Here is a 21,232-nt window from a genome sequence, read left to right as displayed (position 1 = left end):
GTTCTGCTACCTAAAGCTTTATGATAAATTAATCTATTATAGGTATTAATGTAGATGAAACAATGAATGGGATCGTTCTTTGTAAACAGTACAATTTTATACAGTTGTTATCTTATTACCAAGTTGGCTAATTCCAGTGCCAAATGGTAACGCGCTTTTCCTTGGCATGCTAGTTGCTGACTGACCCATGGCACTACTAATGTTCATGCCAAGTCATCCCCCATATTGCCCTGCCATTCTTTTCAGCTCTGCTATTTCAGATCTCTGATAGAACAGTCTGAAGAACGTGATAATTTCTGAATAAAAATTCTAGGATGCTTGAAGTCTACAGAAAGACTGAAGACCCATCGTTCCTAGTACCTAGATAGTACATATTAGTGGAGAATATAGTCTGTAATAATTCTTAGCAATTTCTCTAACTGTTTTAGACAGAGTAAAGTAGATCTTTTAATTACTGCTAAGGTAGTAAGTACTTTGTCTCTAGATGTGCAAAGGTGTGAAAGAATTGGTCCTTGTCAACATCAAATCTCAGCTTAAAATTAAGAGGCCTTAAGAATCTCTTTCAGCTATATTATCTGTAGGACCTGTTTTACCTTTCCACTCTGCTTTTAATATTTTAGCGGAATTGTCTTATTTGATGCTTTTTCCCATTTGCAAATTATGATGCTGGGATAGACATTCCTAGGCTCAGTGGCTGGAGTGAAGAGATGCTAAATCCCAGGGTTCTAGTGGATATCTTTCATAGCTGGTTTTCAAACCCTTGAAATGTTACCTTTTTTAAAAAGAAGTAGAACCTGTGGAGGCTTAGGGAACGTCATCACAAATGCTTTTATTGCTTAAGTTCTCTTACTGGAGCAAGGAAAATACAAAGGTGGGGCTCCTGTTTCCTTTATTGAAATATGGTTATGCAGTAGAAAAACATAATTTTTGGTTGGACCCCAGACAGTTTTTGTTTTCTGTTTTTCAGTTAATTAAAATTGTGGAATACAGTAGGCTTTTTGTGTTGCTGTTGTTGTTGGAAACGGTCTTGCTGTGTTGCCCAGGCTGGAATACAGTGGCATGATCTCAGCTCACTGCAGCCTCCCGCCTCCTGGGTTCAAGGGATTCTTGTGCCTCAGCCCCCCTTGTAGCTGGGATTACAGGTGTGCATCACTGTGTTTGGCTAATTTTTGTATTTTTAGTAGAGACGATGTTTTGCCATCTTGTACAGGCTGGTCTTGAACTGCTGGCCTTGAGTGATCCGCCCACCTCGGCCTCCCAAAGTGCTGGGATTACAGGTGTGAACTACCATGCCTGGCTATTTATTTATTTATTTAGAGACAGGGTCTTGCTTTGTCACCCAGGCCAAAATGCAGTGGCGCAGTCTTGGCTCACTGCAGCCTCGATCTCCTGGGCTCAAGGGATCCTCCCACTTCAGCCTCCTGAGTAGCTGGGACTACAGGCGTGTGCCACCACACTCGGCTACTGTTCTTAAAATCTATATTAGTTTATTAATGATCCTTTGTTTTGTGAGTTAGATGTGAGATTTTGCAAGCAACTTGTTCAGTGGAATTATTAATTCAGAGTCCTTGAAATCTTTTTTTGGTGTTACGATTTTGACTTGGATAACATAGGGAAGAGTCAGACTATGTTTGAAATAACGTATGCTTTTTATCTTCTCTTGAGACAATTGGATTATAAGAATGCGTTCAATACCTTAGATTTTAACCTTTCTGGATCTCTTCATTTAGAGTTTTAAGTTCAGAAGACTGTGATTCTGTTTTTAGGACTGCTAAGATACAGGTAAAGAAAAGTTATTTTACAAATGAGGGAGAGAATAACTTATGATAAGGTTTATAGTCAGCTTGAAAAGTTGTAGTTAAGTAGTTAAGATTAGCATAGATTTTTGGGGAGTGGGGCATGATAATTTAGAACTCAGATTAGATTAAACTAGGTTTTTAGCAAATATACCTAAGGTTTATTTTACTGAGGGATGAGACTTGAAGGGAGAGTTTGAAAGCTTTGAAAACTGCTTTTTTATATTGGCTTATGCTGGGGTTTGTGTGCATTTAAAGCATATATAATACTGCTGTAAATAAAAATGGTGGTGCTGACAAGATTTGAGTTCTTTCTTTTCACAAGTGGTTTTGGATTTGGGATGATTAAATCATGCCAGTTTGAGTGTTTTACCTTGGACCTAAAGACATAAATATTCAAGATGGCTGGCCATGATAAATATAGACTGCCTGTATTTCACCTGGCTATCTTATGAAGGAATCCCTCATTGCTTTTGAATCTGTCATGAATGCCATCTTTTTATTATTATTATTATACTTTAAGTTGTGGGTTACATGTGCAGAACGTGTAGTTTTGTTACATAGGTATACACGTGCCATGGTGGTTTGCTGCACCCATCAACCCGTCATCTACATTAGGTATTTCTCCTAATGTTATGTCTCCCCTAGCCCCCCACCCCCCACGGACCCCAGTGTGTGATGTTCCCCTCCCTGTGTCCATGTGTTCTCATTGTTCAATTCCCACTTATGAGTGAGAACATGTGGTGTTTGGTTTTCTGAGCTTGTGATAGTTTGCTGAGAATGATGGAATGATGGTTTCCAGCTTCATCCATGTCCCTGCAAAGGACATGAACTCTCCTTTTTTATGGCGGCATAGTATTCCATGATGTATATGTGCCACATTTTCTTAATCCAGTCTGTCATTGATGGACATTTGGGTTGGTTCCAACTCTTTGCTATTGTGAATAGTGCCACAGTAAATGTACGTGTGCATGTGTCTTCATAGTAGAATGATTTATAATCCTTTGGTAATATGCAGAGTAATGGGATGGCTGGGTCAAATGGTATTTCTGGTTCTAGATCCTTGAGGAATCGCTACACTGTCTTTCACAATGGTTGAACTAATTTACACTGCCACCAACAGTGTAAAAGTGTTCCTATTTTTCCACAACCTCTCCAGCATCTGTTGTTTCCTGACTTTTTAATGATCGCTATTCTAACTGGCATGAGATGGTATCTCATTGTGGTTCTGATTTTCATTTTTCTGATAACCAGTGATGATGAACATTTTTTCATATGTCTGTTGGCTGCATAAATGTCTTCTTTTGAGATGTGTCTGTTCATATCCTTTGCCCATTTTTTGATGGGGTCGTTTGCTTTTTTCTTGTGAATTTGTTTAAGTTCTTTGTAGATTCTGTATATTAGCCCTTTGTCAGATGGATAGATTGCAAAAAATTTTCTCCCATTCTGTTTCTTTTGCTGTGAAGAAGCTCTTTAGTTTAATTAGATCCTATTTGTCAATTTTGGCTTTTGTTGCCATTGCTTTTGGTGTTTTAGACATGAAGTCTTTGCCCATGCCTATGTCCTGAATGGTGTTGCCCAGGTTTTCTTCTAGGATTTTTATGGACCTAGGTCTTAACGTTTAAGTCTTTGATCCATCTTGAGTTCATTTTTCTATAAGGTGTAAGGAAGAGGTCCAGTTTAGTTTTCTGCACATGGCTAGCCAGTTTTCCCAGCACCATTTATTAAATAGGGAATCTTTTCCCCATTGCCTGTATGTGTCAGATTTGTCAAAGATCAGATGGTGGTAGGTGTGTGGTGGCATTTCTGAGGCCTCTGTTCTATTCCTTTGGTCTATATATCTGTTTTGGTACCAGTACCATGCTGTTTTGATTACTGTAGCCTTGTAGTAAAGTTTGAAGTCAGATTACATGATGCCTCCAGCTTTGTTCTTCTTGCCCAGGATTGTCTTGGGTATGCAGGCTCTTTTTTGTTTCCACATGAAGTTTAAAGTAGTTTTTTCCAATTCTGTGAAGAAAGTCAGTGGTAGCTATAAATTACTTTGGGCAGTAAGGCCATTTTCATGATATTGATTCTTCCTATGCATGAGCATGGAATGTTTTTCCATTTGTTTGTGTCCTCTTTTATTTCCTTGAGCAGTGGTTTGTAGTTCTCCTTGAAGAAGTCCTTCACATCCCTTGCAAGTTGTATTCCTAGGTATTTTATTCTCTTAGTAGCAATTGTGAATGGGAGTTCACTCATGATTTGGCTGTTTGTCTGTTATGCTGTATAAGAATGTTTGTGATTTTTACACATTGATTTTGTATCCTGAGACTTTGCTGAAGTTGCTTATCAGCTTAAGGAGTGTTTGGCCTGAGACGTCAAACAGAGACAATTTGACTTCCTCTCCGCCTATTTGAATACGCTTTATGCTTTTTCTTGCCTGATTGCCCTGGCCAGAACTTCCAATACTATGTTGATTAGGATTGATGAGAGAGGGCATCTTTGTCTTGTGCCGGTTTTCAAAGGGAATGCTTCCAGCTTTTGCCCATTCAGTATGATATTGGCTGTTGGTTTGTCATAAATAGCTCTTGTTATGTTGAGATATGTTCCATCGATACCAAGTTTATTGAGAGTTTTTAGCATGAAAGGCTGTTGAATTTTGTTGAATGCCTTTTCTGCATCTATTGAGACAATCATGTGGTTTTTGTCATTGGTTCTGTTTATGTGATGGATTACATTTATTGATTTGCATATGTTGAACCAGCCTGTCATCCCAGGGATGAAGCCGACTTGATCGTGGTGGATAAGCTTTTTGATGTGCTGCTGGATTCGATTTGCCAGTATTTCATTGAGGATTTTCGCATCAGTGTTCATCAGGGATATTGGTCTAAATTTCTCTTTTTTTTGTTGTGTCTCTGCCAGATATCACTTGGTATCAGGATGATGCTGGCCTCATAAAATGAGTTAGGGAGGATTCCCCTTTTTTCTATTGATTGGAATAGTTTCAGAAGGAATGATACCAGCTCCTCTTTGTACCTCTGGTAGAATTCGGCTGTGAATTTGTCTGGTCCTGCACTTTTTTTGGTTGGTAGGCTATTAATTATTGCCTAAATTTCAGAACCTGTTATTGATCTATTCAGAGATTCGACTTCCTGGTTTAGTCTTGGCAGGGTGTATGTGTCCAGGAATTTATCCATTTCTTCTAGATTTTCTAGTTTATTTGCATAGAGGTGTTTATAGTATTCTCTGATGGTAGTTTGTATTTCTGTGGGCTCGGTGGTGATCCCCTTTATCATTTTTTATTCCATCTATTTGATTCTTCTCTTGTTTCTTCTTTATTAGTGTTGCTAGTGGTCTATTTTGTTGATCTGTCAAAAAATCAGCTCCTGGATTCATTGATTTTTTTTTTTTGAAGGTTTGTTTTATGTCTCTATCTCTTTCACTTCTGCTCTGATCTTAGTTATTTCTTGTCTTCTGCTAGGTTTTGAATTTGTTTGCTCTTGCTTGTCTAGTTCTTTTAATTGTGATGTTAGGATGCTGATTTAGATCTCTCCTGCTTTCTCTTGTGGGCATTTAGCGCTCTAAGTTTCCCTCTACACACTGCTTTAAATGTGTTCCAGAGATTCTAGTATGTTGTGTCTTTGTTGTCATTGGTTTCAAATAACTTATTTCTTTCTGCCTTAATTTCGTTATTTACCAAGTAGTCATTCAGGAGCAGGTTCTTCAGTTTCCATGCAGTTGTTTGGTTTTGAATGAGATTCTTAATGCTGAGTTCTAATTTGATTGCACTGTGGTCTGAGAGACGGTTTGTTGTGATTTCTGTTCTTTTACATTTGCTGAGGAGTGCTTTACTTCCAATTATGTGGTCAATTTTAGAATAAATGTGATGTGCTGAGAAGAATGTATATTCTGTTTATTTGGGTTGCAGAGTTCTGTAGGTGTCTATTAGGTCCGCTTGGTCCAAAGCTGAGTTCAAGTCCTGAGTATCCTTGTTAATCTTCTGTCTCCTTGATCTGTCTAATATTGACAGTGGGGTGTTACAGTCTCCCATTATTATTGTGTGGGAGTCTGAATCTCTTTGTAGGTCTCTAAGGACTTGCATTATGAATCTGGGTGCTCCTGTATTGGGTGCATATATATTTAGGATAGTTAGCTCTTCTTGTTGAATTGATCCCTTTACCATTATGTAATGTCCTTCTTTGTCTCTTTTGATCTTTGTAGGTTTAAAGTCTGTTTTATCAGAGACCAGGATTTTTTTTTTGCTTTCCATTTGCTTGGTAGATCTTTCTCCATCCCTTTATTTTGAGCCTATGTGTGTCTTTGCACGTGAGATGGGTCTCCTGAATACAGCACACTGATGCGTCTTGAGTCTTTATCCAGTTTGCCAGCCTGTGTCTTTTAATTGGAGCATTTAGCCCATTTACATTTAAGGTTAATATTGTTATATGTGAATTTGATCCTGTCATTATGATGCTAGCTGGTTATTTTGCCCATTAATTGATGCAGTTTCTTCTTAGCATAGATGGTCTTTATAATTTGGCATGTTTTTGCAGTGGCTGTTACCGGTTGTTGCTATCCATGTTTAGTGCTTCTTTCAGGAGCTCTTGTAAGGCAGGCCTGGTGGTGACAAAATCTCTCAGCATTTGCTTGTCTGTAAAGGATTTTATTTCTCTTTCACTTAGGAAGCTTAGTTTGGCTGGATGTGAAATTCTGGGTTGAAAATTCTTTTCTTTAAGAATGTTGAATATTTTCCCCCCACTCTCTTCTGGCTTGTAGAGTTTCTGCCGAGAGATCTGCTGTTAGTCTGATGGCTTCCCTTTGTGGGTAACCCAACCTTTCTCTGGGTGCCCTTAACGTTTTTTCCTTCATTTCAACTTTGGTGAATCTGACAATTATGTGTCTTGGGGTTGCTCTTCTCGAGGAGTACCTTTGTGGTGTTCTCTGTATTTCCTGAATTTGAGTGTTGGCCTGCCTTGCTAGGTTGGGGAAGTTCTCCTGGTGAATATCCTTAAGAGTGGTTTCTAACTTGGTTCCATTCTCCCCATCATTTTGAGGTACACCATTCAAACGTAGATTGGTCTTTTCACATAATGCCGTATTTCTTGAAGGCTTTGTTTGTTTCTTTTCACTCTTTTTTTTCTAATCTTGTCTTCTCGCTTTATTTCATTAATTTGATCTTCAATCACTGATATCCTTTCTTCTGCTTGATTGAATCAGCTACTGAAGCTTGTGTATGCTTCACCATGTTCTCAAACTCTGGTTTTCAGCTCCATCAGGTCATTTAAGCTCTTCTCTACACTGTTTATTCTAGTTAGCCATTCGTCTAACCTTTTGTCAAAGTTTTTAGCTTCCTTGCAATGGGTTAGAACATGCTTCTTCAACTTGGAGAAGTTTGTTATTACTGACCTTCTGAAGCCTACTTCTGTCATCTTATCAAACTCATTCTGCATCCAGTTTTGTTCCCTTGCTGGCGAGTAGTTATGTTTCTTTGGAGGAGAAGAGACGTTATGGTTTTTGGAATTTTCAACCTTTCTGCTGTGGTTTCTCCCCATCTTTGTGGTTTTATCTATCTTTGGTCTTTGATGTTGGTGGCCTACGTATGGGGTTTGGTGTGGATGTCCTTTGTGTTGATGTTGATGCTATTCCTTTCTGTTTGTTAGTTTTCCTTCTAACGGTCAGGTACCTCAGCTGTCGATTGGAGTTTGCTAGAGGTCCACTCCAGACCCTGTTTGCCTGGGTATCACCTGCGGAGGCTGCAGAACAGCAGATATTGCTGCCTGATCCTTCCTCTGGATGCTTCATCCCAGAGGGGCACCCACCTGTATGAGGTGTCTGTTGGCCATTACTGGGAGATATCTCCCAGTCAGGCTACACAGGGGTCAGGGAACCACTTGGATAACAGACAGTCTGTCCCTTATCGAGAGCTGAAACGCCGTGCTGGGGGAACCATTGCTGTCTTCAGAGCTGTCAGGCAGGGACGTTTAAGTCTGCAGCTGTCTGCTGCCTTTTGTTCAGATATGCCCTGCCCCCAGAGGTGGAATCTAGAGAGGCAGTAGGCCTTGCTCAGCTGTGGTGGTCTCTGCCCAGTTTGAGCTTTCCTGCTGCTTTGTTTACACTGTGAGCATAGAACTGCCTACTCAAGCCTCAGCAATGGCAAATGCCCCTCCCCCCACCAAGCTCCCACATCTTAGGTTGATCTCAGACTGCTGCGCTGGCAGCGAGCAAGGCTATGTGGGCGTGGGACCTGCCGAATCAGGCATGGGAGGGGATCTCCTGGTCTTCCTGTTGCAAAGAGCATTAGAAAAGTGCAGTATTTGGGCAGGAGTGTATCGCTCCTCCAGGTACAGCCACTCATGCCTTCCCTTGGGTAGGAAAGGGAAATCCCCCAACCCCTTGCGCTTCCCAGGTGAGGCAATGCACTGCCCTGCTTCGGCTCACCGTCCATGGGCTGCACCTGCTGTCCAACCAGTCCCAGTGAGATGAACCAGGTACCTAAGTTGGAAATGCAGAATCACCTGTCTTCTGCATTGATCTTCCTGGGAGTCGTAGACCAGAACTGTTCCTATTCGGCCATCTTGGAAGCGACCATGAATGCCATCTTACAAATGAAAGTGTTAATTGGTCACAGACATTCATTGGCTTTTGTGTATATTAATACTTCTGTGAATTTAAATGGACATAAATATTGGTTATAATATGCTACTAGCGCATTTGGATATTCATTTATCTAGCAATTTATATTTCACAGAGAAAAATACTCATTATATTACTTTTATTAGGTTAATTGGAATTCAGTTAGTATTTTAAAAAGAAAATTGTAATGGAAGAATAACAGGAAAAAATAAAAGTCCAATAAGTGAGCCTAAGGACTTATATTATACTGAGAATTGGTTTTAGATTTGTCAGGGAAGAGAGAAGAAACAGTAGACATTTTTGTGTACGTAGACATTTTTGTGTACGTTGAAGTCACTAAAGGAACAATGTAAAGCTCTTTTAGATCAGATACTAGGTAGCATAATACAGAGAATCGATTAAGAATTCAGAAAACAAGATGGTGACTGTGGACTATGCCTAGTCAAGTAGGAGGTGGCTCTTGTGCCTGAATTGAAGAGAGCCTTTGAATTGCTACTGGGGTGAGAGAAGGCAGAAAAGGAAAGAAGAGGTCTATGAGTGAATAGAGACCCTGGAGCCAGTAATATGCTTATATAATTGGGCCTCAGTTCAGAATGAGTTGGATTATTTAAATTTTTATATCTGTTAACCCCAAATTAACATTCTTTTCTCCACCTGAGCTTTCTCTGAGAGGTCTTCTGCTTTGCTAAAAAGAAGATTCAGGGAAGCAAACACTCAAAGCCTTACTTTCCTAAATGCAGAAGGAGCCGAAGAGAGAAGTTTTAAACATTTTTATTTGCACATATTTTATTTTCAAGTAAAATAAGGTCTTGAGGAAAGCCCTAAGGCCTTTTAGAATTGGATGGATAAGGTCAGACTCTTACGGGTTCACCATTTGCTATTTGACCATGGGCAAATTTAACATTCTTCCTATTACCTATAATATGGGAACAGTACTGTCTACCTCATGGGGTTGAAACTAAGCATTGTGTCTGGTCTATAGAATGACTGAATACATGGGAGTTTAAAAAATGACTTATAATTGAAATAAGTAATTGAAGTAATTACATGTGATAAACTAAAAATAATTTGTAGTAAAGAATATAGTTTACTTTGACCAGGTGTGGTGGCTGATGCCTGTAATCTCAGAACTTTGGAGGCCAAGGAGGGCGGATCACCTGAGGTCAGGAGTTCAAGACCAGCCTGGCCAACATGGTGAAACCTCGTCTCCGCTAAAAATACGAACATTAGCCGGACGTGGTGGCAGGTGCCTGTAATCCCAGCTACTCGGGAGGCTGAGGCAGGAGAATTGATTGAACCCGGCAGACTGATGGAGGTTGCAGTGAGCCGAGATTGTGTGACTGCACTACAGCCTGGGTGACAAGAGTGAGACTCCATCTCAAAAAAAATAAAATAAAATAAAAAATAATATAGTTTACCTTGTATATTTTGGCAGTTTTCTCTATTTAATTCCTTACAGTTCTCATGGAAAAAAAAATTTCCTTTCTTCCTTTAGGAGACAAGGACGGCAGCAAGGTGACAACAGTGGTGGCAACTCCTGGGCAGGGTCCAGACAGGCCACAAGAAGTCAGCTACACAGACACTAAAGTGATTGGAAATGGATCATTTGGTGTGGTATATCAAGCCAAACTTTGTGATTCGGGAGAACTGGTCGCCATCAAGAAAGTATTGCAGGACAAGAGATTTAAGGTAAAATGTCCGGTATTTCATATATTTTGTTGCTGTCGTAATACATGTGCCATAAATGATTATTTTTTCAGTTGCTTCTTTTTGCTTCAAATTTCTTCTATTGTGCACATTTTTGTTCAGCTCAACCATTGTAGTGATTTTATTTCTAGTCATGTATTTTGTAGAGATAACATTCACTGAAGATTGCAGTATTACTTTTGTAGTCATTACAAATGACATATGTAATATATATATTTTTTAATCCTGTGAAAGGTAAGTTAACATTTCTTAATTTATACTGTAAAAAGTGACCTGTCCCCACCCTTGTACTGTGTTGATGTAGACCAGAGGAACACTGCCTGTAGCATATAAGCATTTTATGTAGTTGACTATGCTTCCTTTTTTCAAAAAATTTTTTTAATCCTTGTTGCAATTTGTGTTAGTCTGTTTTTGCGTCTCTATAAAGGAATACCTGATATTGAGTAATTTATAAAGAAAAGAGATTTAATTGGCTTACAATTCTGCAAGCTGTACAGGAAGTGTGGTGCAGACATCTGCTTCTAGTAATTGTCTCAGGAAGCTTCTAATCATGGGCAGAAGGTGAAGGGCGAGTAGGTGCATCACATGGCAAGAGCTGAGCCAGAGCATGAAGGGGGAGATCCAGACTTTATTATTATTATTGTTATTGTTATTACTATTTTGTAGAAATGGGGTTTTGCCATGTTGTCCAAGCTAGTCTCAATCTCCTGAGCTCAGGCAAGTCGCCTGTCTCAGCCTCCCAAAGTGCTGGGATTACAGGTGTGAGCCACCATGCCCGTCCCCAGACTCTCTTAAATAACCAGATCTCCTGTGAACTGAGTGGGAACTCACTCATCAATAAGGGGATGGTGCTAACCCATTCATGAGTGGTTGACCCCGTTGATCCAATACCTCCCACCAGGCTCCACCCTGTCTCTACTAAAAATACAAAAAATTAGCTGGGTATGGTGGCGGGCGCCTGTAGTCCCAGCTACTTGGGAGGCTGAGGCAGGAGAATGGCGTGAACCTGGGAGGCAGAGCTTGTAGTGAGCCGAGATCGCGCCACTGCACTCCAGCCTGGGGGACAGAGCAAGACTCTGTCTCAAAAAAAAAAAAAAAAAGGAGATTACATTTCAACATGAGGTTTGGAAAGGGATAAACATCCAAACCATATTACAACACTATCCATTTTTCTCGTAACTTTTTTTTTTTTGCTATCTTCCCTTTTTTTTCTTGTCCTTCTGCCTTTAGACACTAGCAATCCCAAAATTCAGTTCTTGTCATTTATTTTCATTTTCTGTACCTCATTAGGGGAGCCTATGCATGGAAGCTCAGATGTCATCTCTATGTTGTGCTATAGCAGAGAGAGTCAGAAGACACTGGCTGTAATTAAGCCTCTGTCACTATGCAGCGTTGCTCCCTTTCCTACTCTTCCAACCTCTGCAACATTTTAGTGAGAGCCTCCTGTGTGCCAAGACCTATGGTAAACATGAAGGGATATAACAAGAAGAAGTGATCACTGTTCTGGTATAACACTAGTTATACCACATTCTAGTGTCCATCTGCTGTAAATGTCTGGAACATTCTAAAGAATTTTTAAAAATTCAGTTGTTTCTGTTTTCAGTTCTCACCTCTCCCCCAAGTACTAGTCTCATGTTGTCAAATGCCCACTGAATCTTGATATCTGAATATTGTACTGTTATCTTAAATTGGCAAGCCGTCTTATCTAACCATGACTTAACTTTTAAGACTCAATGGAAATCTCTCCTACTAGTTCCCATAACTTTGGATTTGCTTTTTCTTTTTAATGGTTTTATAATTCACTGTTATTCACACTGTTCCATTTGCTCATCCCTAATATCCAGTCATTGTTTAACTTGATTTTCTTTTTTCCTCATACTGCCTTGTGGCTGTGTCTCTTCTTTTTCTTTCTCTTCACTACTATTCTAGTCAGAACCTGTCATTATTTGGCTTAACCACTTATAAATGTGTACCTTAGTCTTCTCCTTTCTAATCTCTTCTGTGTACTAAGACTAGAATAATCCCAGAGTTCTCATTGGTCATGTTGTTTCTCTTGCCCATAAATCTTCTATGGTTCTTCATAGTCTAGAAAGTAAAACCTGCCTAGTTTACTTGTGTACTCAGAAACTTCCATAGTCTCCCATTTTCTCCAGATACTTAACTTTCCAAACTTTTTATGTTACTGTCCTTGAAATATGTTCTTTTCTATGACCACTCTGCTTTTATTCAGCTCTTCTATCACTCTCATTCTCCTGCTATCTAAATTCTGTGCATTTATGAAAACTCAGGTCAAATTCTTCCTGTATGAAACTTCCCAGATGGTTCAAGTCAGCTATGGAGATCTTGCTATTCTAAATTCCTCGAGCCTGTATTGTCCATAAACTAGGAAATTCCATATTTTTTATGACAGGGTCTCCATTTTTTAAATATTTGCCTCCTAAATACCCACACATTCCATTTTTTTGGGATTAGTAGTTAATGATGATAGCAAATACTTATTATATGTATTTTTTGACATGAGTAGTTTTACATAATTCTTACCATTAGTACTGTGTGATTGATATTGTTATTATTTGGATAAGGAAACCTAAGTACAAAGACATTTTAAGTTAACTTGTCAGGGTCACACAGTTGGCAAGTGGATGGATGGGCAAGGATTCGAATCTAGACAGACTCTCCAGTGCCTTACCACATTTTATCCTCACTGTATCAAGCCCCTCTACCCCTTCTCTCTTTCTCTCACAGTATTCGTCCTCTATCTATATCATAGTATCAGATTCTCACAGTGTCATAACCTCTTTCTATCAAAATATTTAAACCATACCCTCTTTCTCCTTCTCAAGAGAGATTGGTTTTATTTCATTCTCTAATGGTTGCATTATATTTTATTGTGTAGATATACCCTAATTAGCCATTGTTCAATTGATAGCTGTTAAAATTTTTTTTCCCCTGCCAAACATTGTATATATGTGCTTTATCAGAATACAGTTTAAAAAAGTAGAATTCTAGGGTTGAAGAGTAGGAGAGCACTTTAAACCTTGATATAGGCTGTCTTCCAGTTAGATTTTATCCATTTAAATGTACATTATTTGAATATGAGTAATGCCTATTTCCTGTGTAGTCTTTAGATATTAGGAGTATTTTTATGTTTTTCAATTCTGTAGGTGAAAAATTATTTTTATTTTTTGTTGCTTTCTTTTCTGTTTTAAATTTTTTGTAGAGACGCATCTCACTACATGGCCCAGGTTGGTCTCGAGCTCCTGGCCTAAACTGGTTCTCCCTCTTGGCTTCCTGAAGTGGTGGGATTATGGTCTGAATCATCATGCCTGGCCCTGAAAAATTATTTTAATTTACAACATCATTTTACATGTTGTGACCCTTTTTACCCCTTTTAGAGTGTGTGTCTTCCTTAATCATTTGTTAAAACCCATTTAAAATGTAGTCTTGTAGAGCAACAAAGATTTTATTATCTCAGTGCTTCTGTGTGTTGGAAATTCAGGCATGGCTTAGCTAGGAACCTCTGGCCCAGGGCCTCTCACCAGACTGAATCCAGGCATTAGCTGGAGCTGCAGTCTCATCTGAAGGTTTGTCTGAAGGAGGAAATATCTGTCCCCAAGTGTACTATGTGATTGTTGGCAGACTTTGGTCCCTTGCCACATGGGCCTGTTCACTGGGCTTTCTGAGGTCTTACCAGTTAGCTTCCTACATGGCAAGGGATCCACTGGAAAAACAGTAAGCCTAAGATAGAAACCACAGTTTTTTTTCTAACCTAATATTGGTGAGGTGATTAAACAAGGGTGTGAATACCAGGAGGCAGGTATCATTTAGGGCCATCCTAGAAGCTGCCTCCACAATAATATGAACCATCTGTCATCATCTCAAAGTGAGAAAAAATAATTTCAGTTTGTGTTGATTTTGCTTGTGATTATCTTTTGCTTTTCAGATATTGTTGATTTGGGCTTTGGTATAATGCTGAGAAAGGGCCTGTTGTATCTTGCTTATAAATAATGTCATTTTCTCTAGGAATTTTATTTTCACACATTTCTTTAATTTTTCTGGGGTTATATTTTGGGATGTAGTGTAAAGTAGTAATATAACTTAACCTTTCCCCAAGTAGTAGGTCATTTGTCTCAGAAACCATTTCTATAAAGTTTATCCTTTTCCCACTGGTGGGCAAATGCCATTTTAAAAACCGTGTATTATGTTACCATATATACATTGGATTTTCTTCTGGGTTTCCTTTTCTTTTCCACTGATTTGTCCATTTTGGCTTATGTAACACTTCTCTGATGATGAGAACTAACAGCATATTATGAGTGTTCCTTGTTTTTTCTCTTAAAAAAATCTGTGTATCAAATATCATCAGCCTGTGATGTTTCTCCTGCAACCCCAATAAAACAAAAACAAACTTTAGATTTGATTAAAATTATGTAAAATTTGCAGATTAGTTGGGCAGAATGTACAGATTTACAATATTCAGCCTTCCCATCCAGATATGTGAGAATTCTCAGCATTTAATCCATTTTTGATGTAAAGCTTTATAGTTATGTAGGTTTTAAACTTTTCTTACTTTTTAAATCTAGATATGTATAGTAATTTTTTTGTTGTTCTTGGGAATGGGAGTCTTTCTCCATGTAAATGCATCTTCCATGTAAATGCAAGTCTTCCTCCATGTAAATACATCTTCCATGTAAATGCAAGTCTTCCTCCATGTAAATACATCTTCCATGTAAATGCAAGTCTTCCTCCATGTAAATACGTCTTGTTTTAGGCATTTGAACACTGCCTCCTCCGTTGGTTTTGAACTTGGGCATCTTCTAGATGCATTTAATGTGCTGAGGCCCTTTAGTAGGATACTTTACTATGTTGCTTTTCTAAATATTATTACATGTTCATTATAATTTTCTAGCTTACCTAGAAACCTGAGTTTAAAATGTTACTGGTGAACTAGAGTGTTTTTGTTGTTTTGTTTTCTGTTGTTAGATGAACAGTTTTTATTATGATTAGACACTGATTTTCATATAGGGTTTATGGTTTTTTTCCCTTTGACCTAAATGTAATATATAAACATGATAATATTCAGTCAGTTTTGCTTTCTAATATATCCTATTTGCTCCAGGTGTTTTAACATTGTGATTTTTTTTTTTTGGAGGTATTTTATGTATTGGTGCTTTCTTTTATTTTTTGTTTTTCTCAGTCAGACTTGCTATATAGCTTTGCTTTAGTTATCATCTCTTTTCAAGGAACCAGCTGTTCTACCTTTCTTCTAATCATTGTATCTTTCATCACTATTCCTTTTTAAGAAGGCTCTAAACAAAGAATATGTCAAATACTTTGATTAAAGATTGAAAATATGTCCCTGTGTAAATGAACTGTAGAACTCTGAAAACAAACATTTAAATAAAACTATTCATAAACAGTGAGACCCTGTTTTTTTGTTTTTTTTTTTTAAAACACTAAATAAAACTATTTATATTGGGTGGCATAGGGTAAAACACAGTAATACCTCTGATTGTCCTCACTGGGAATTGGAATACTTTTCATGCATTACAGAGAGGAACAAGTAACCTGGCTGAAAATAAAAGGATGTGAGTCAGGAAAATAAAATAATAAAGCAAGAGAGCAAAGCCTTGGCTTGCAAGAAATTGCGTATTAGATTCTATGGTTTTTATATGTACTTACTGACAGAGAAAGATAGCGGGGATCTATTGCTTAGGTAACAAAATAGTAGATCTAGTGTTTTATTATGATTTTTGTCCTTTTTTCATGTTTTGTTGGAGAAGGTGTACAGACAGTGGTTTAAGAATAACAAACACTTGAAACTTGCAACTTACCCTATGCTAGGATTGTGTGGGTATTTCACCAATTAATTTAATAAATACAGAGTTTTGTCTGATGAGCGGTTTGAAAGTAATAATGTACACACATAGCATTTTATAGTTTAAAAATTAGTTCCATATACATAAATCATTTGATTTTTGCTACTTTTTATTTTGATATAATTTCAGGCTTAGACCAGGAGTGGTGGCTCACGCTTGTGATCCCATCACTTCAGGAGGCTGAGGCAGGAGGATCACTTGAGGTCAGGAGTTTGAGACCAGCCTGGCCAACATGGCAAAACCCCGTCTCTACTAAAAATACAAATATTAGCAAAGTGTGGTGGTACGTGCCTGTAGTCCCAGCTATTTGGAAGGCTGAGGCAGGAGAATTACTTGAACCTGGGAGGCAGAGGTTGCTGTGAGCCAAGATCGCGCCACTGCACTCTAGCCTGGGGGACAGAGTAAGACTCCGTCTCAAAAAAAAAAAAAAATTATTTCAGGCTTAGGCCGGGTGCGGTGGCTCATGCCTGTAATCCCAGCACTTTGGGAGGCCGAGGCGGGTGGATCACGATGTCAGGAGATCAGATCATCCTGGCCAATATGGTGAAACCCTGTCTCTACTAAAAAATACAAAAATTAGCTGGGCATGGTGGCTGAGGCAGGAGAATCACTTGAACCCGGGAAGCAGAGGTTGCAGTGAGCTGAGATCGCGCCACTGCACTCCAGCCTGGTGACAGAGCGAGACTCCATCTCAAAAAAAAAAAAAAGAAAAATTATTTCAGGCTTAACATTGCCATTACTGTAAAGAATTTCCTTAAACCTTTTATCCAGATTTCCAAATATTAATATTTATCACACTCACTTTTGCAGTTTCTTTTTCTCTCTATATATTATTTTTATGTTTTTCAGGTGAGATCTTGCCGTATAACCCAGGCTGGAGTGTGGTGGTAAAGTCACAGCTACTGCAGCCTCCAACTCCTAGGCTTTAGCGATTCTCCTACCTCAGCCTCCCAAGTAGATAACCATAGGTGTGCGCCACCACACCTGGCTAGTTTTTAATTTTTCTTTTTTTTTTTTTGTAGAGACAGTGTCTCCCTGTTTTGCCCAGGCTGATCTCAAGCTCCTGGGCTTAAGTGATCCTCCTGCCTTGGCCTCCTAAAGTACTGGGATTATAGACGTGTGTGCCTGGCTACACATATTATTTCCTGAAATGTTTGAGTGCAACTTTTAAGTATAAGAGGCTCTTTTATCCCTAAATTATTCAGTGTCTGTTTCCCAGACTCAAAGACATTCGCTTATGTAACCACATAATAATTATTAAAAAATCAAGAAATTAACAATTATACAATACTATTATCTAATATACAGGCTTTATTGAAATATCTCCAGTTGTTCCAAAAATGTCCATTGTAGCACAAGAAAATCCTGGGTCATGTGTTTAGTTGTGATATCTCTAGTCTTCTATACCAGGAAGAGTTCCTCACTTAGTGTCTTTCATGACATTCATGTTTTTGAACAGTATAGGACAGCTATTTGGGTTTGTGTAATGTTTCCTCATAATTAGGTTCAGCATATTCATTTTTGGAAAGAATATCATAGAAATGATTTTTTTCTTCTTAATGCATTATATCAGGAGACCCATGATGTCTGTCTGTCTAGTTAATGCTGATATTCACTTCTGTCACTTAAGGTAGTGTTTGCTAGGTTTCTTTACTGTAGAATTACTGTTTTTCTCTTTATAATTAATAAGGAATCTGTAGGAAAATACTTTTAGACTACATAAATAATCTTTTTCTCATCCAGCTTTTACCAACTAGTTTTAGTATGCATTAATGAGTTTTTGTTAGACTCAATTATTATAATAATGGCTACAAATGGTGATTTTCTTATTCTTTTTTTCTTTATTAATTAGATTCTACTCTAAGGAATATGAGGAAAGCTTTTCCCTTCTCTCATTTAATTGTATATATCATATGGACTCATTGACTCTCATTTTATTAAATGGGTTATAATCTTTGGTCATTTATTTTGATACTCAGATTGCTTCAGGCCAGGTGCCGTGGCTCATACCTGTAATCCCAGCACTTTGGGTGGCCGAGGTGGGCAGATCACGAGGTCAGGAGATTGAGACCATCCTGGCTAACACAGTGAAACCCCGTCTCTACTAAAAAATAGAAAAAATTAGCTGGGCGTGGTGGCGGGCACCTGTAGTCCCAGCTACTCGGGAGGCTGAGGCAAGAGGATGGCCCGGGAGGTGGAGCTTGCAGTGAGCCGAGATTGCGTCACTGCACTGCAGGCTGGGCGACAGAGCGAGACTCCGTCTCAAAAAAAATTGCTTCAGATTTGGCCAGCGAAAGCCCTTTCAAGCTGGATCTAGATCCCCTTAGCCAACAGAACTAGACAATAGGTGTATGTGTGTGCACATGTGTGCAAGCATATTCACACGTGTTTTTTTCTGTATTTCTATTAAAAATTAATACTTTTAATTGCAGAGCAACATCACAGAGTTCACTCTACCGTTCTTTATTTCTATATTTGTAACTCCTCTTTCTGAAGTGAGAAAACCTGGCTGCTGTTATCCACAATATATTTACTTATTTGCTCAATCCTAGAATTTACAAGCTAGTTTCAGAACTGCTAACACATACCCCTGGGGGCAGAGTTGGACTTACTGAGAGTTCAGTGTTTATGTTTTTTATCTTTAGCTTGAAAGGCATATGGATTTTATATTACATTCAAAAAGTATTTGGGTTTTTCTTTTTTTTTAATTTTAATTTTTTCCCGTAGCATAGACTATTAATTTGAAGTAGTTAGGTTCATCTGTTTCTGTATGTATCACTTCTTAGAACTTTACCCCCTTTCTTTTTGATTAAAAAAAATTATTTATGTTTTCACTCTGTGAAACACTAACATGGTTCCAAAAGTCAGAAATCTAGTGTCATTTCTTCTCGATTCTTTCTGTTTTATTTCCACTCACTCCCTGTAGATGGCCAACCTCATTATGTTCTGGCTTACTTTTCCTCAGTTTTGTTTTACACATACCTGCTAATTTGTGCATTTTTCTTTTTTTTTTTTTTTCTTCCTTACACAGGAGGTAGCATATTGGAGATACTCTTTTGTACTTTGCTTTTTCTTTAAGCTATATTTCCTGGAAATCATTGCATATCAGTTCAGAGATTTTTTTTTCATCCTTTTTACAGCTGCTAAATGCCCCTCCATAAAGGTTATACCAATTTGCGTTCTCTCTAGTTAAGTATGAGTGCCTGTTGGCCCATAGTTTTGGCTATAAAAGTTGCCTTACTTTTTAAATTTTTGCTAATCTCATAGGTGAGAAATGGTATCTCGTTGTAGTTTTAATTTACAATCTTCCTATTTTGAGTACACTTAAACATCTTTTCATGTATTCAAGGTCCATTTTATTTGTTTTTGTGAGTCTGTATGAATTGTCCTTTTTTTGGTCCATTTTAAAAATGCGATTTTGATTTTTCCCAATCAACCTTGAAGAGTACTTTATTATGGAATTTATACTTAGGTGTGATATATGTAATTTTTACTTTGTGTATGGTAGGTTTTTTTGTGTGTGTGATAGGTAAGAGTCCTTCCTTCCCTTTATGCAGTTGAATTTATTGCTCTTTTATCTGGATTTTGTGTTATGGTTCTAAGCTTTCCAGCTATCCTCAGGTTAAAGAGGAAGTCATCTATATTTTCCTCTAGTAGTTATCAGGGTTCAGTTTTTGCATTTAGATCCCTGATCCATTTGGAGTTTATTCCTATTATGGTATGAATTATTGATCTAATTTTATCTTTTCTAAATCATTAACTACTTGTCTGGGTACAATTTAGTAGAAGACTATCTTTGTTCCAGTTATTTGAGATGTTACTGTTATTATATGCTAAGTTTCTACATGTACTTGGCTCTGTTTCTGGACTTTCCATTTTATTCCACTAGGCTGTTTGCATATTCCTGTGTCACTACTATACCATTTTGATTATAGAGGCTTTATAGTATGTTTTAATGTCTGATAGGGTTAATATGCCCTTGTAGCTTTTCTTTTTGGTGTTTTCCTACCTATTTTTACACATTTATTTTTCTATATGAACTTTGGCATCAGTTTATCTAACTTTATTAAAAAAAGTGTTGATCTTTTAAATTGGGATTTTATTTATAAATTAATATAGGAAGAACTGATATATTTGTGAGCTTGAATTATCTTAGCCAGGAATAAGAAATATTTTTCCATTTGTTCAAATCTACTTTTATGTCTTTCAGAAGTTTTGGCTTAGTCAGGCTTTAGAAATTTCTTAAGTTTATTCTTAAGTATTTTATTGTTTTTGTTGCTATTGTATAGTTTTTCTTGTTTTTTATTCTACATGTTAAAAAGTGATGGACTGCTTTATACCAAGCTCGGTTTTTTTCCTTGTATCACCCTTCCTTTGTGGAATTTAAGTATTCTTTGTTGTGGCCAAAAAATAAAATTTGATATATTGACCTATTTGTTTCTCGATTATCATAAAATAGGAATTTCTCTGACAACTTTAAAGTCTGTAGTTTTAACATCTGTGATTTACGTAGCTGCTGCTTGGGATTGCCTTAAATTATTAGGTCTTTCCAGCAGAAGGTTGAAATAGGATCTTCTCCTTGTTCAATTAAATAAACCAACCTGTGAAATCTCCTAATGGCAGTGAGAGGCTTTTTTTTTTTTTTTTGGTGAATAGTAAAGAAGAAAGATAATGGTCAAAGATAAAAAGAAAACCAAGAATAATTATCCCTGTGTGCCAGTAGTCACATAAACTGTACCTAAGACACTGGGCTTTTTAAAAGAATTTCTGGTATAATCTTCATTTCAGTGGTATTTTATTTTTTTCCCACTGTGGTCCATCATACTGTGACAGAGTACTTAAACCACTTTAACCTGGGCAGTTTGGAAGTGCTTGTGATAGAAAATGTTTGTGTTGTGGGGATAAAGATTGGGTAGGTACCTAATTAATGTAGGAGACCTGTAGTGTTTTAACAGGGAGAACATCAGTCAATCCCAAAACCTCCTTATGGTTTGTTGAGGCTGACTGTTCCAACTTGAAAATCAGTAAGTTGCATGTTTATTAGTGATCTTGGCTTCATTTACTATTCATTTCTCCTTTGAAGTAAGTCATAGGTTTCAAGTCTCCTGCCTAGTTTCATTTGTTCTGTAATTGGGATATAGAGGGATAGGGATGTGAGGTATCACTATTGTTAGGTTGTGAATGGAGAGCATAGTCTACTTTTAATACCATTTTATTTATTTATTTATTTATTTA

At 37.7% G+C, this 21,232-nt stretch overlaps 1 protein-coding gene across 2 annotated transcripts in view; it reads left to right on the top strand.

Moving 5' to 3' along the window:
- The window catches only part of GSK3B (glycogen synthase kinase 3 beta), a 274,814-nt gene that overhangs the window by 83,049 nt on the left and 170,533 nt on the right, over positions 1-21,232 (top strand). For both annotated transcript variants that reach the window (XM_054482769.2, XM_054482768.2), the window contains exon 2: positions 9,907-10,100. In XM_054482769.2, the coding sequence (XP_054338744.1) occupies positions 9,907-10,100 (194 nt within the window). The remainder of the gene's footprint in view (positions 1-9,906; positions 10,101-21,232) is intronic.

This window comes from Pongo pygmaeus, chromosome 2 (assembly GCF_028885625.2).
Source record: "Pongo pygmaeus isolate AG05252 chromosome 2, NHGRI_mPonPyg2-v2.0_pri, whole genome shotgun sequence".
NCBI classification, from domain to species: domain Eukaryota; kingdom Metazoa; phylum Chordata; class Mammalia; order Primates; family Hominidae; genus Pongo; species Pongo pygmaeus.
The sequence above is the reverse complement of the archived record's forward strand: the minus strand, read 5'-3'. Positions and strand labels throughout refer to the sequence as shown.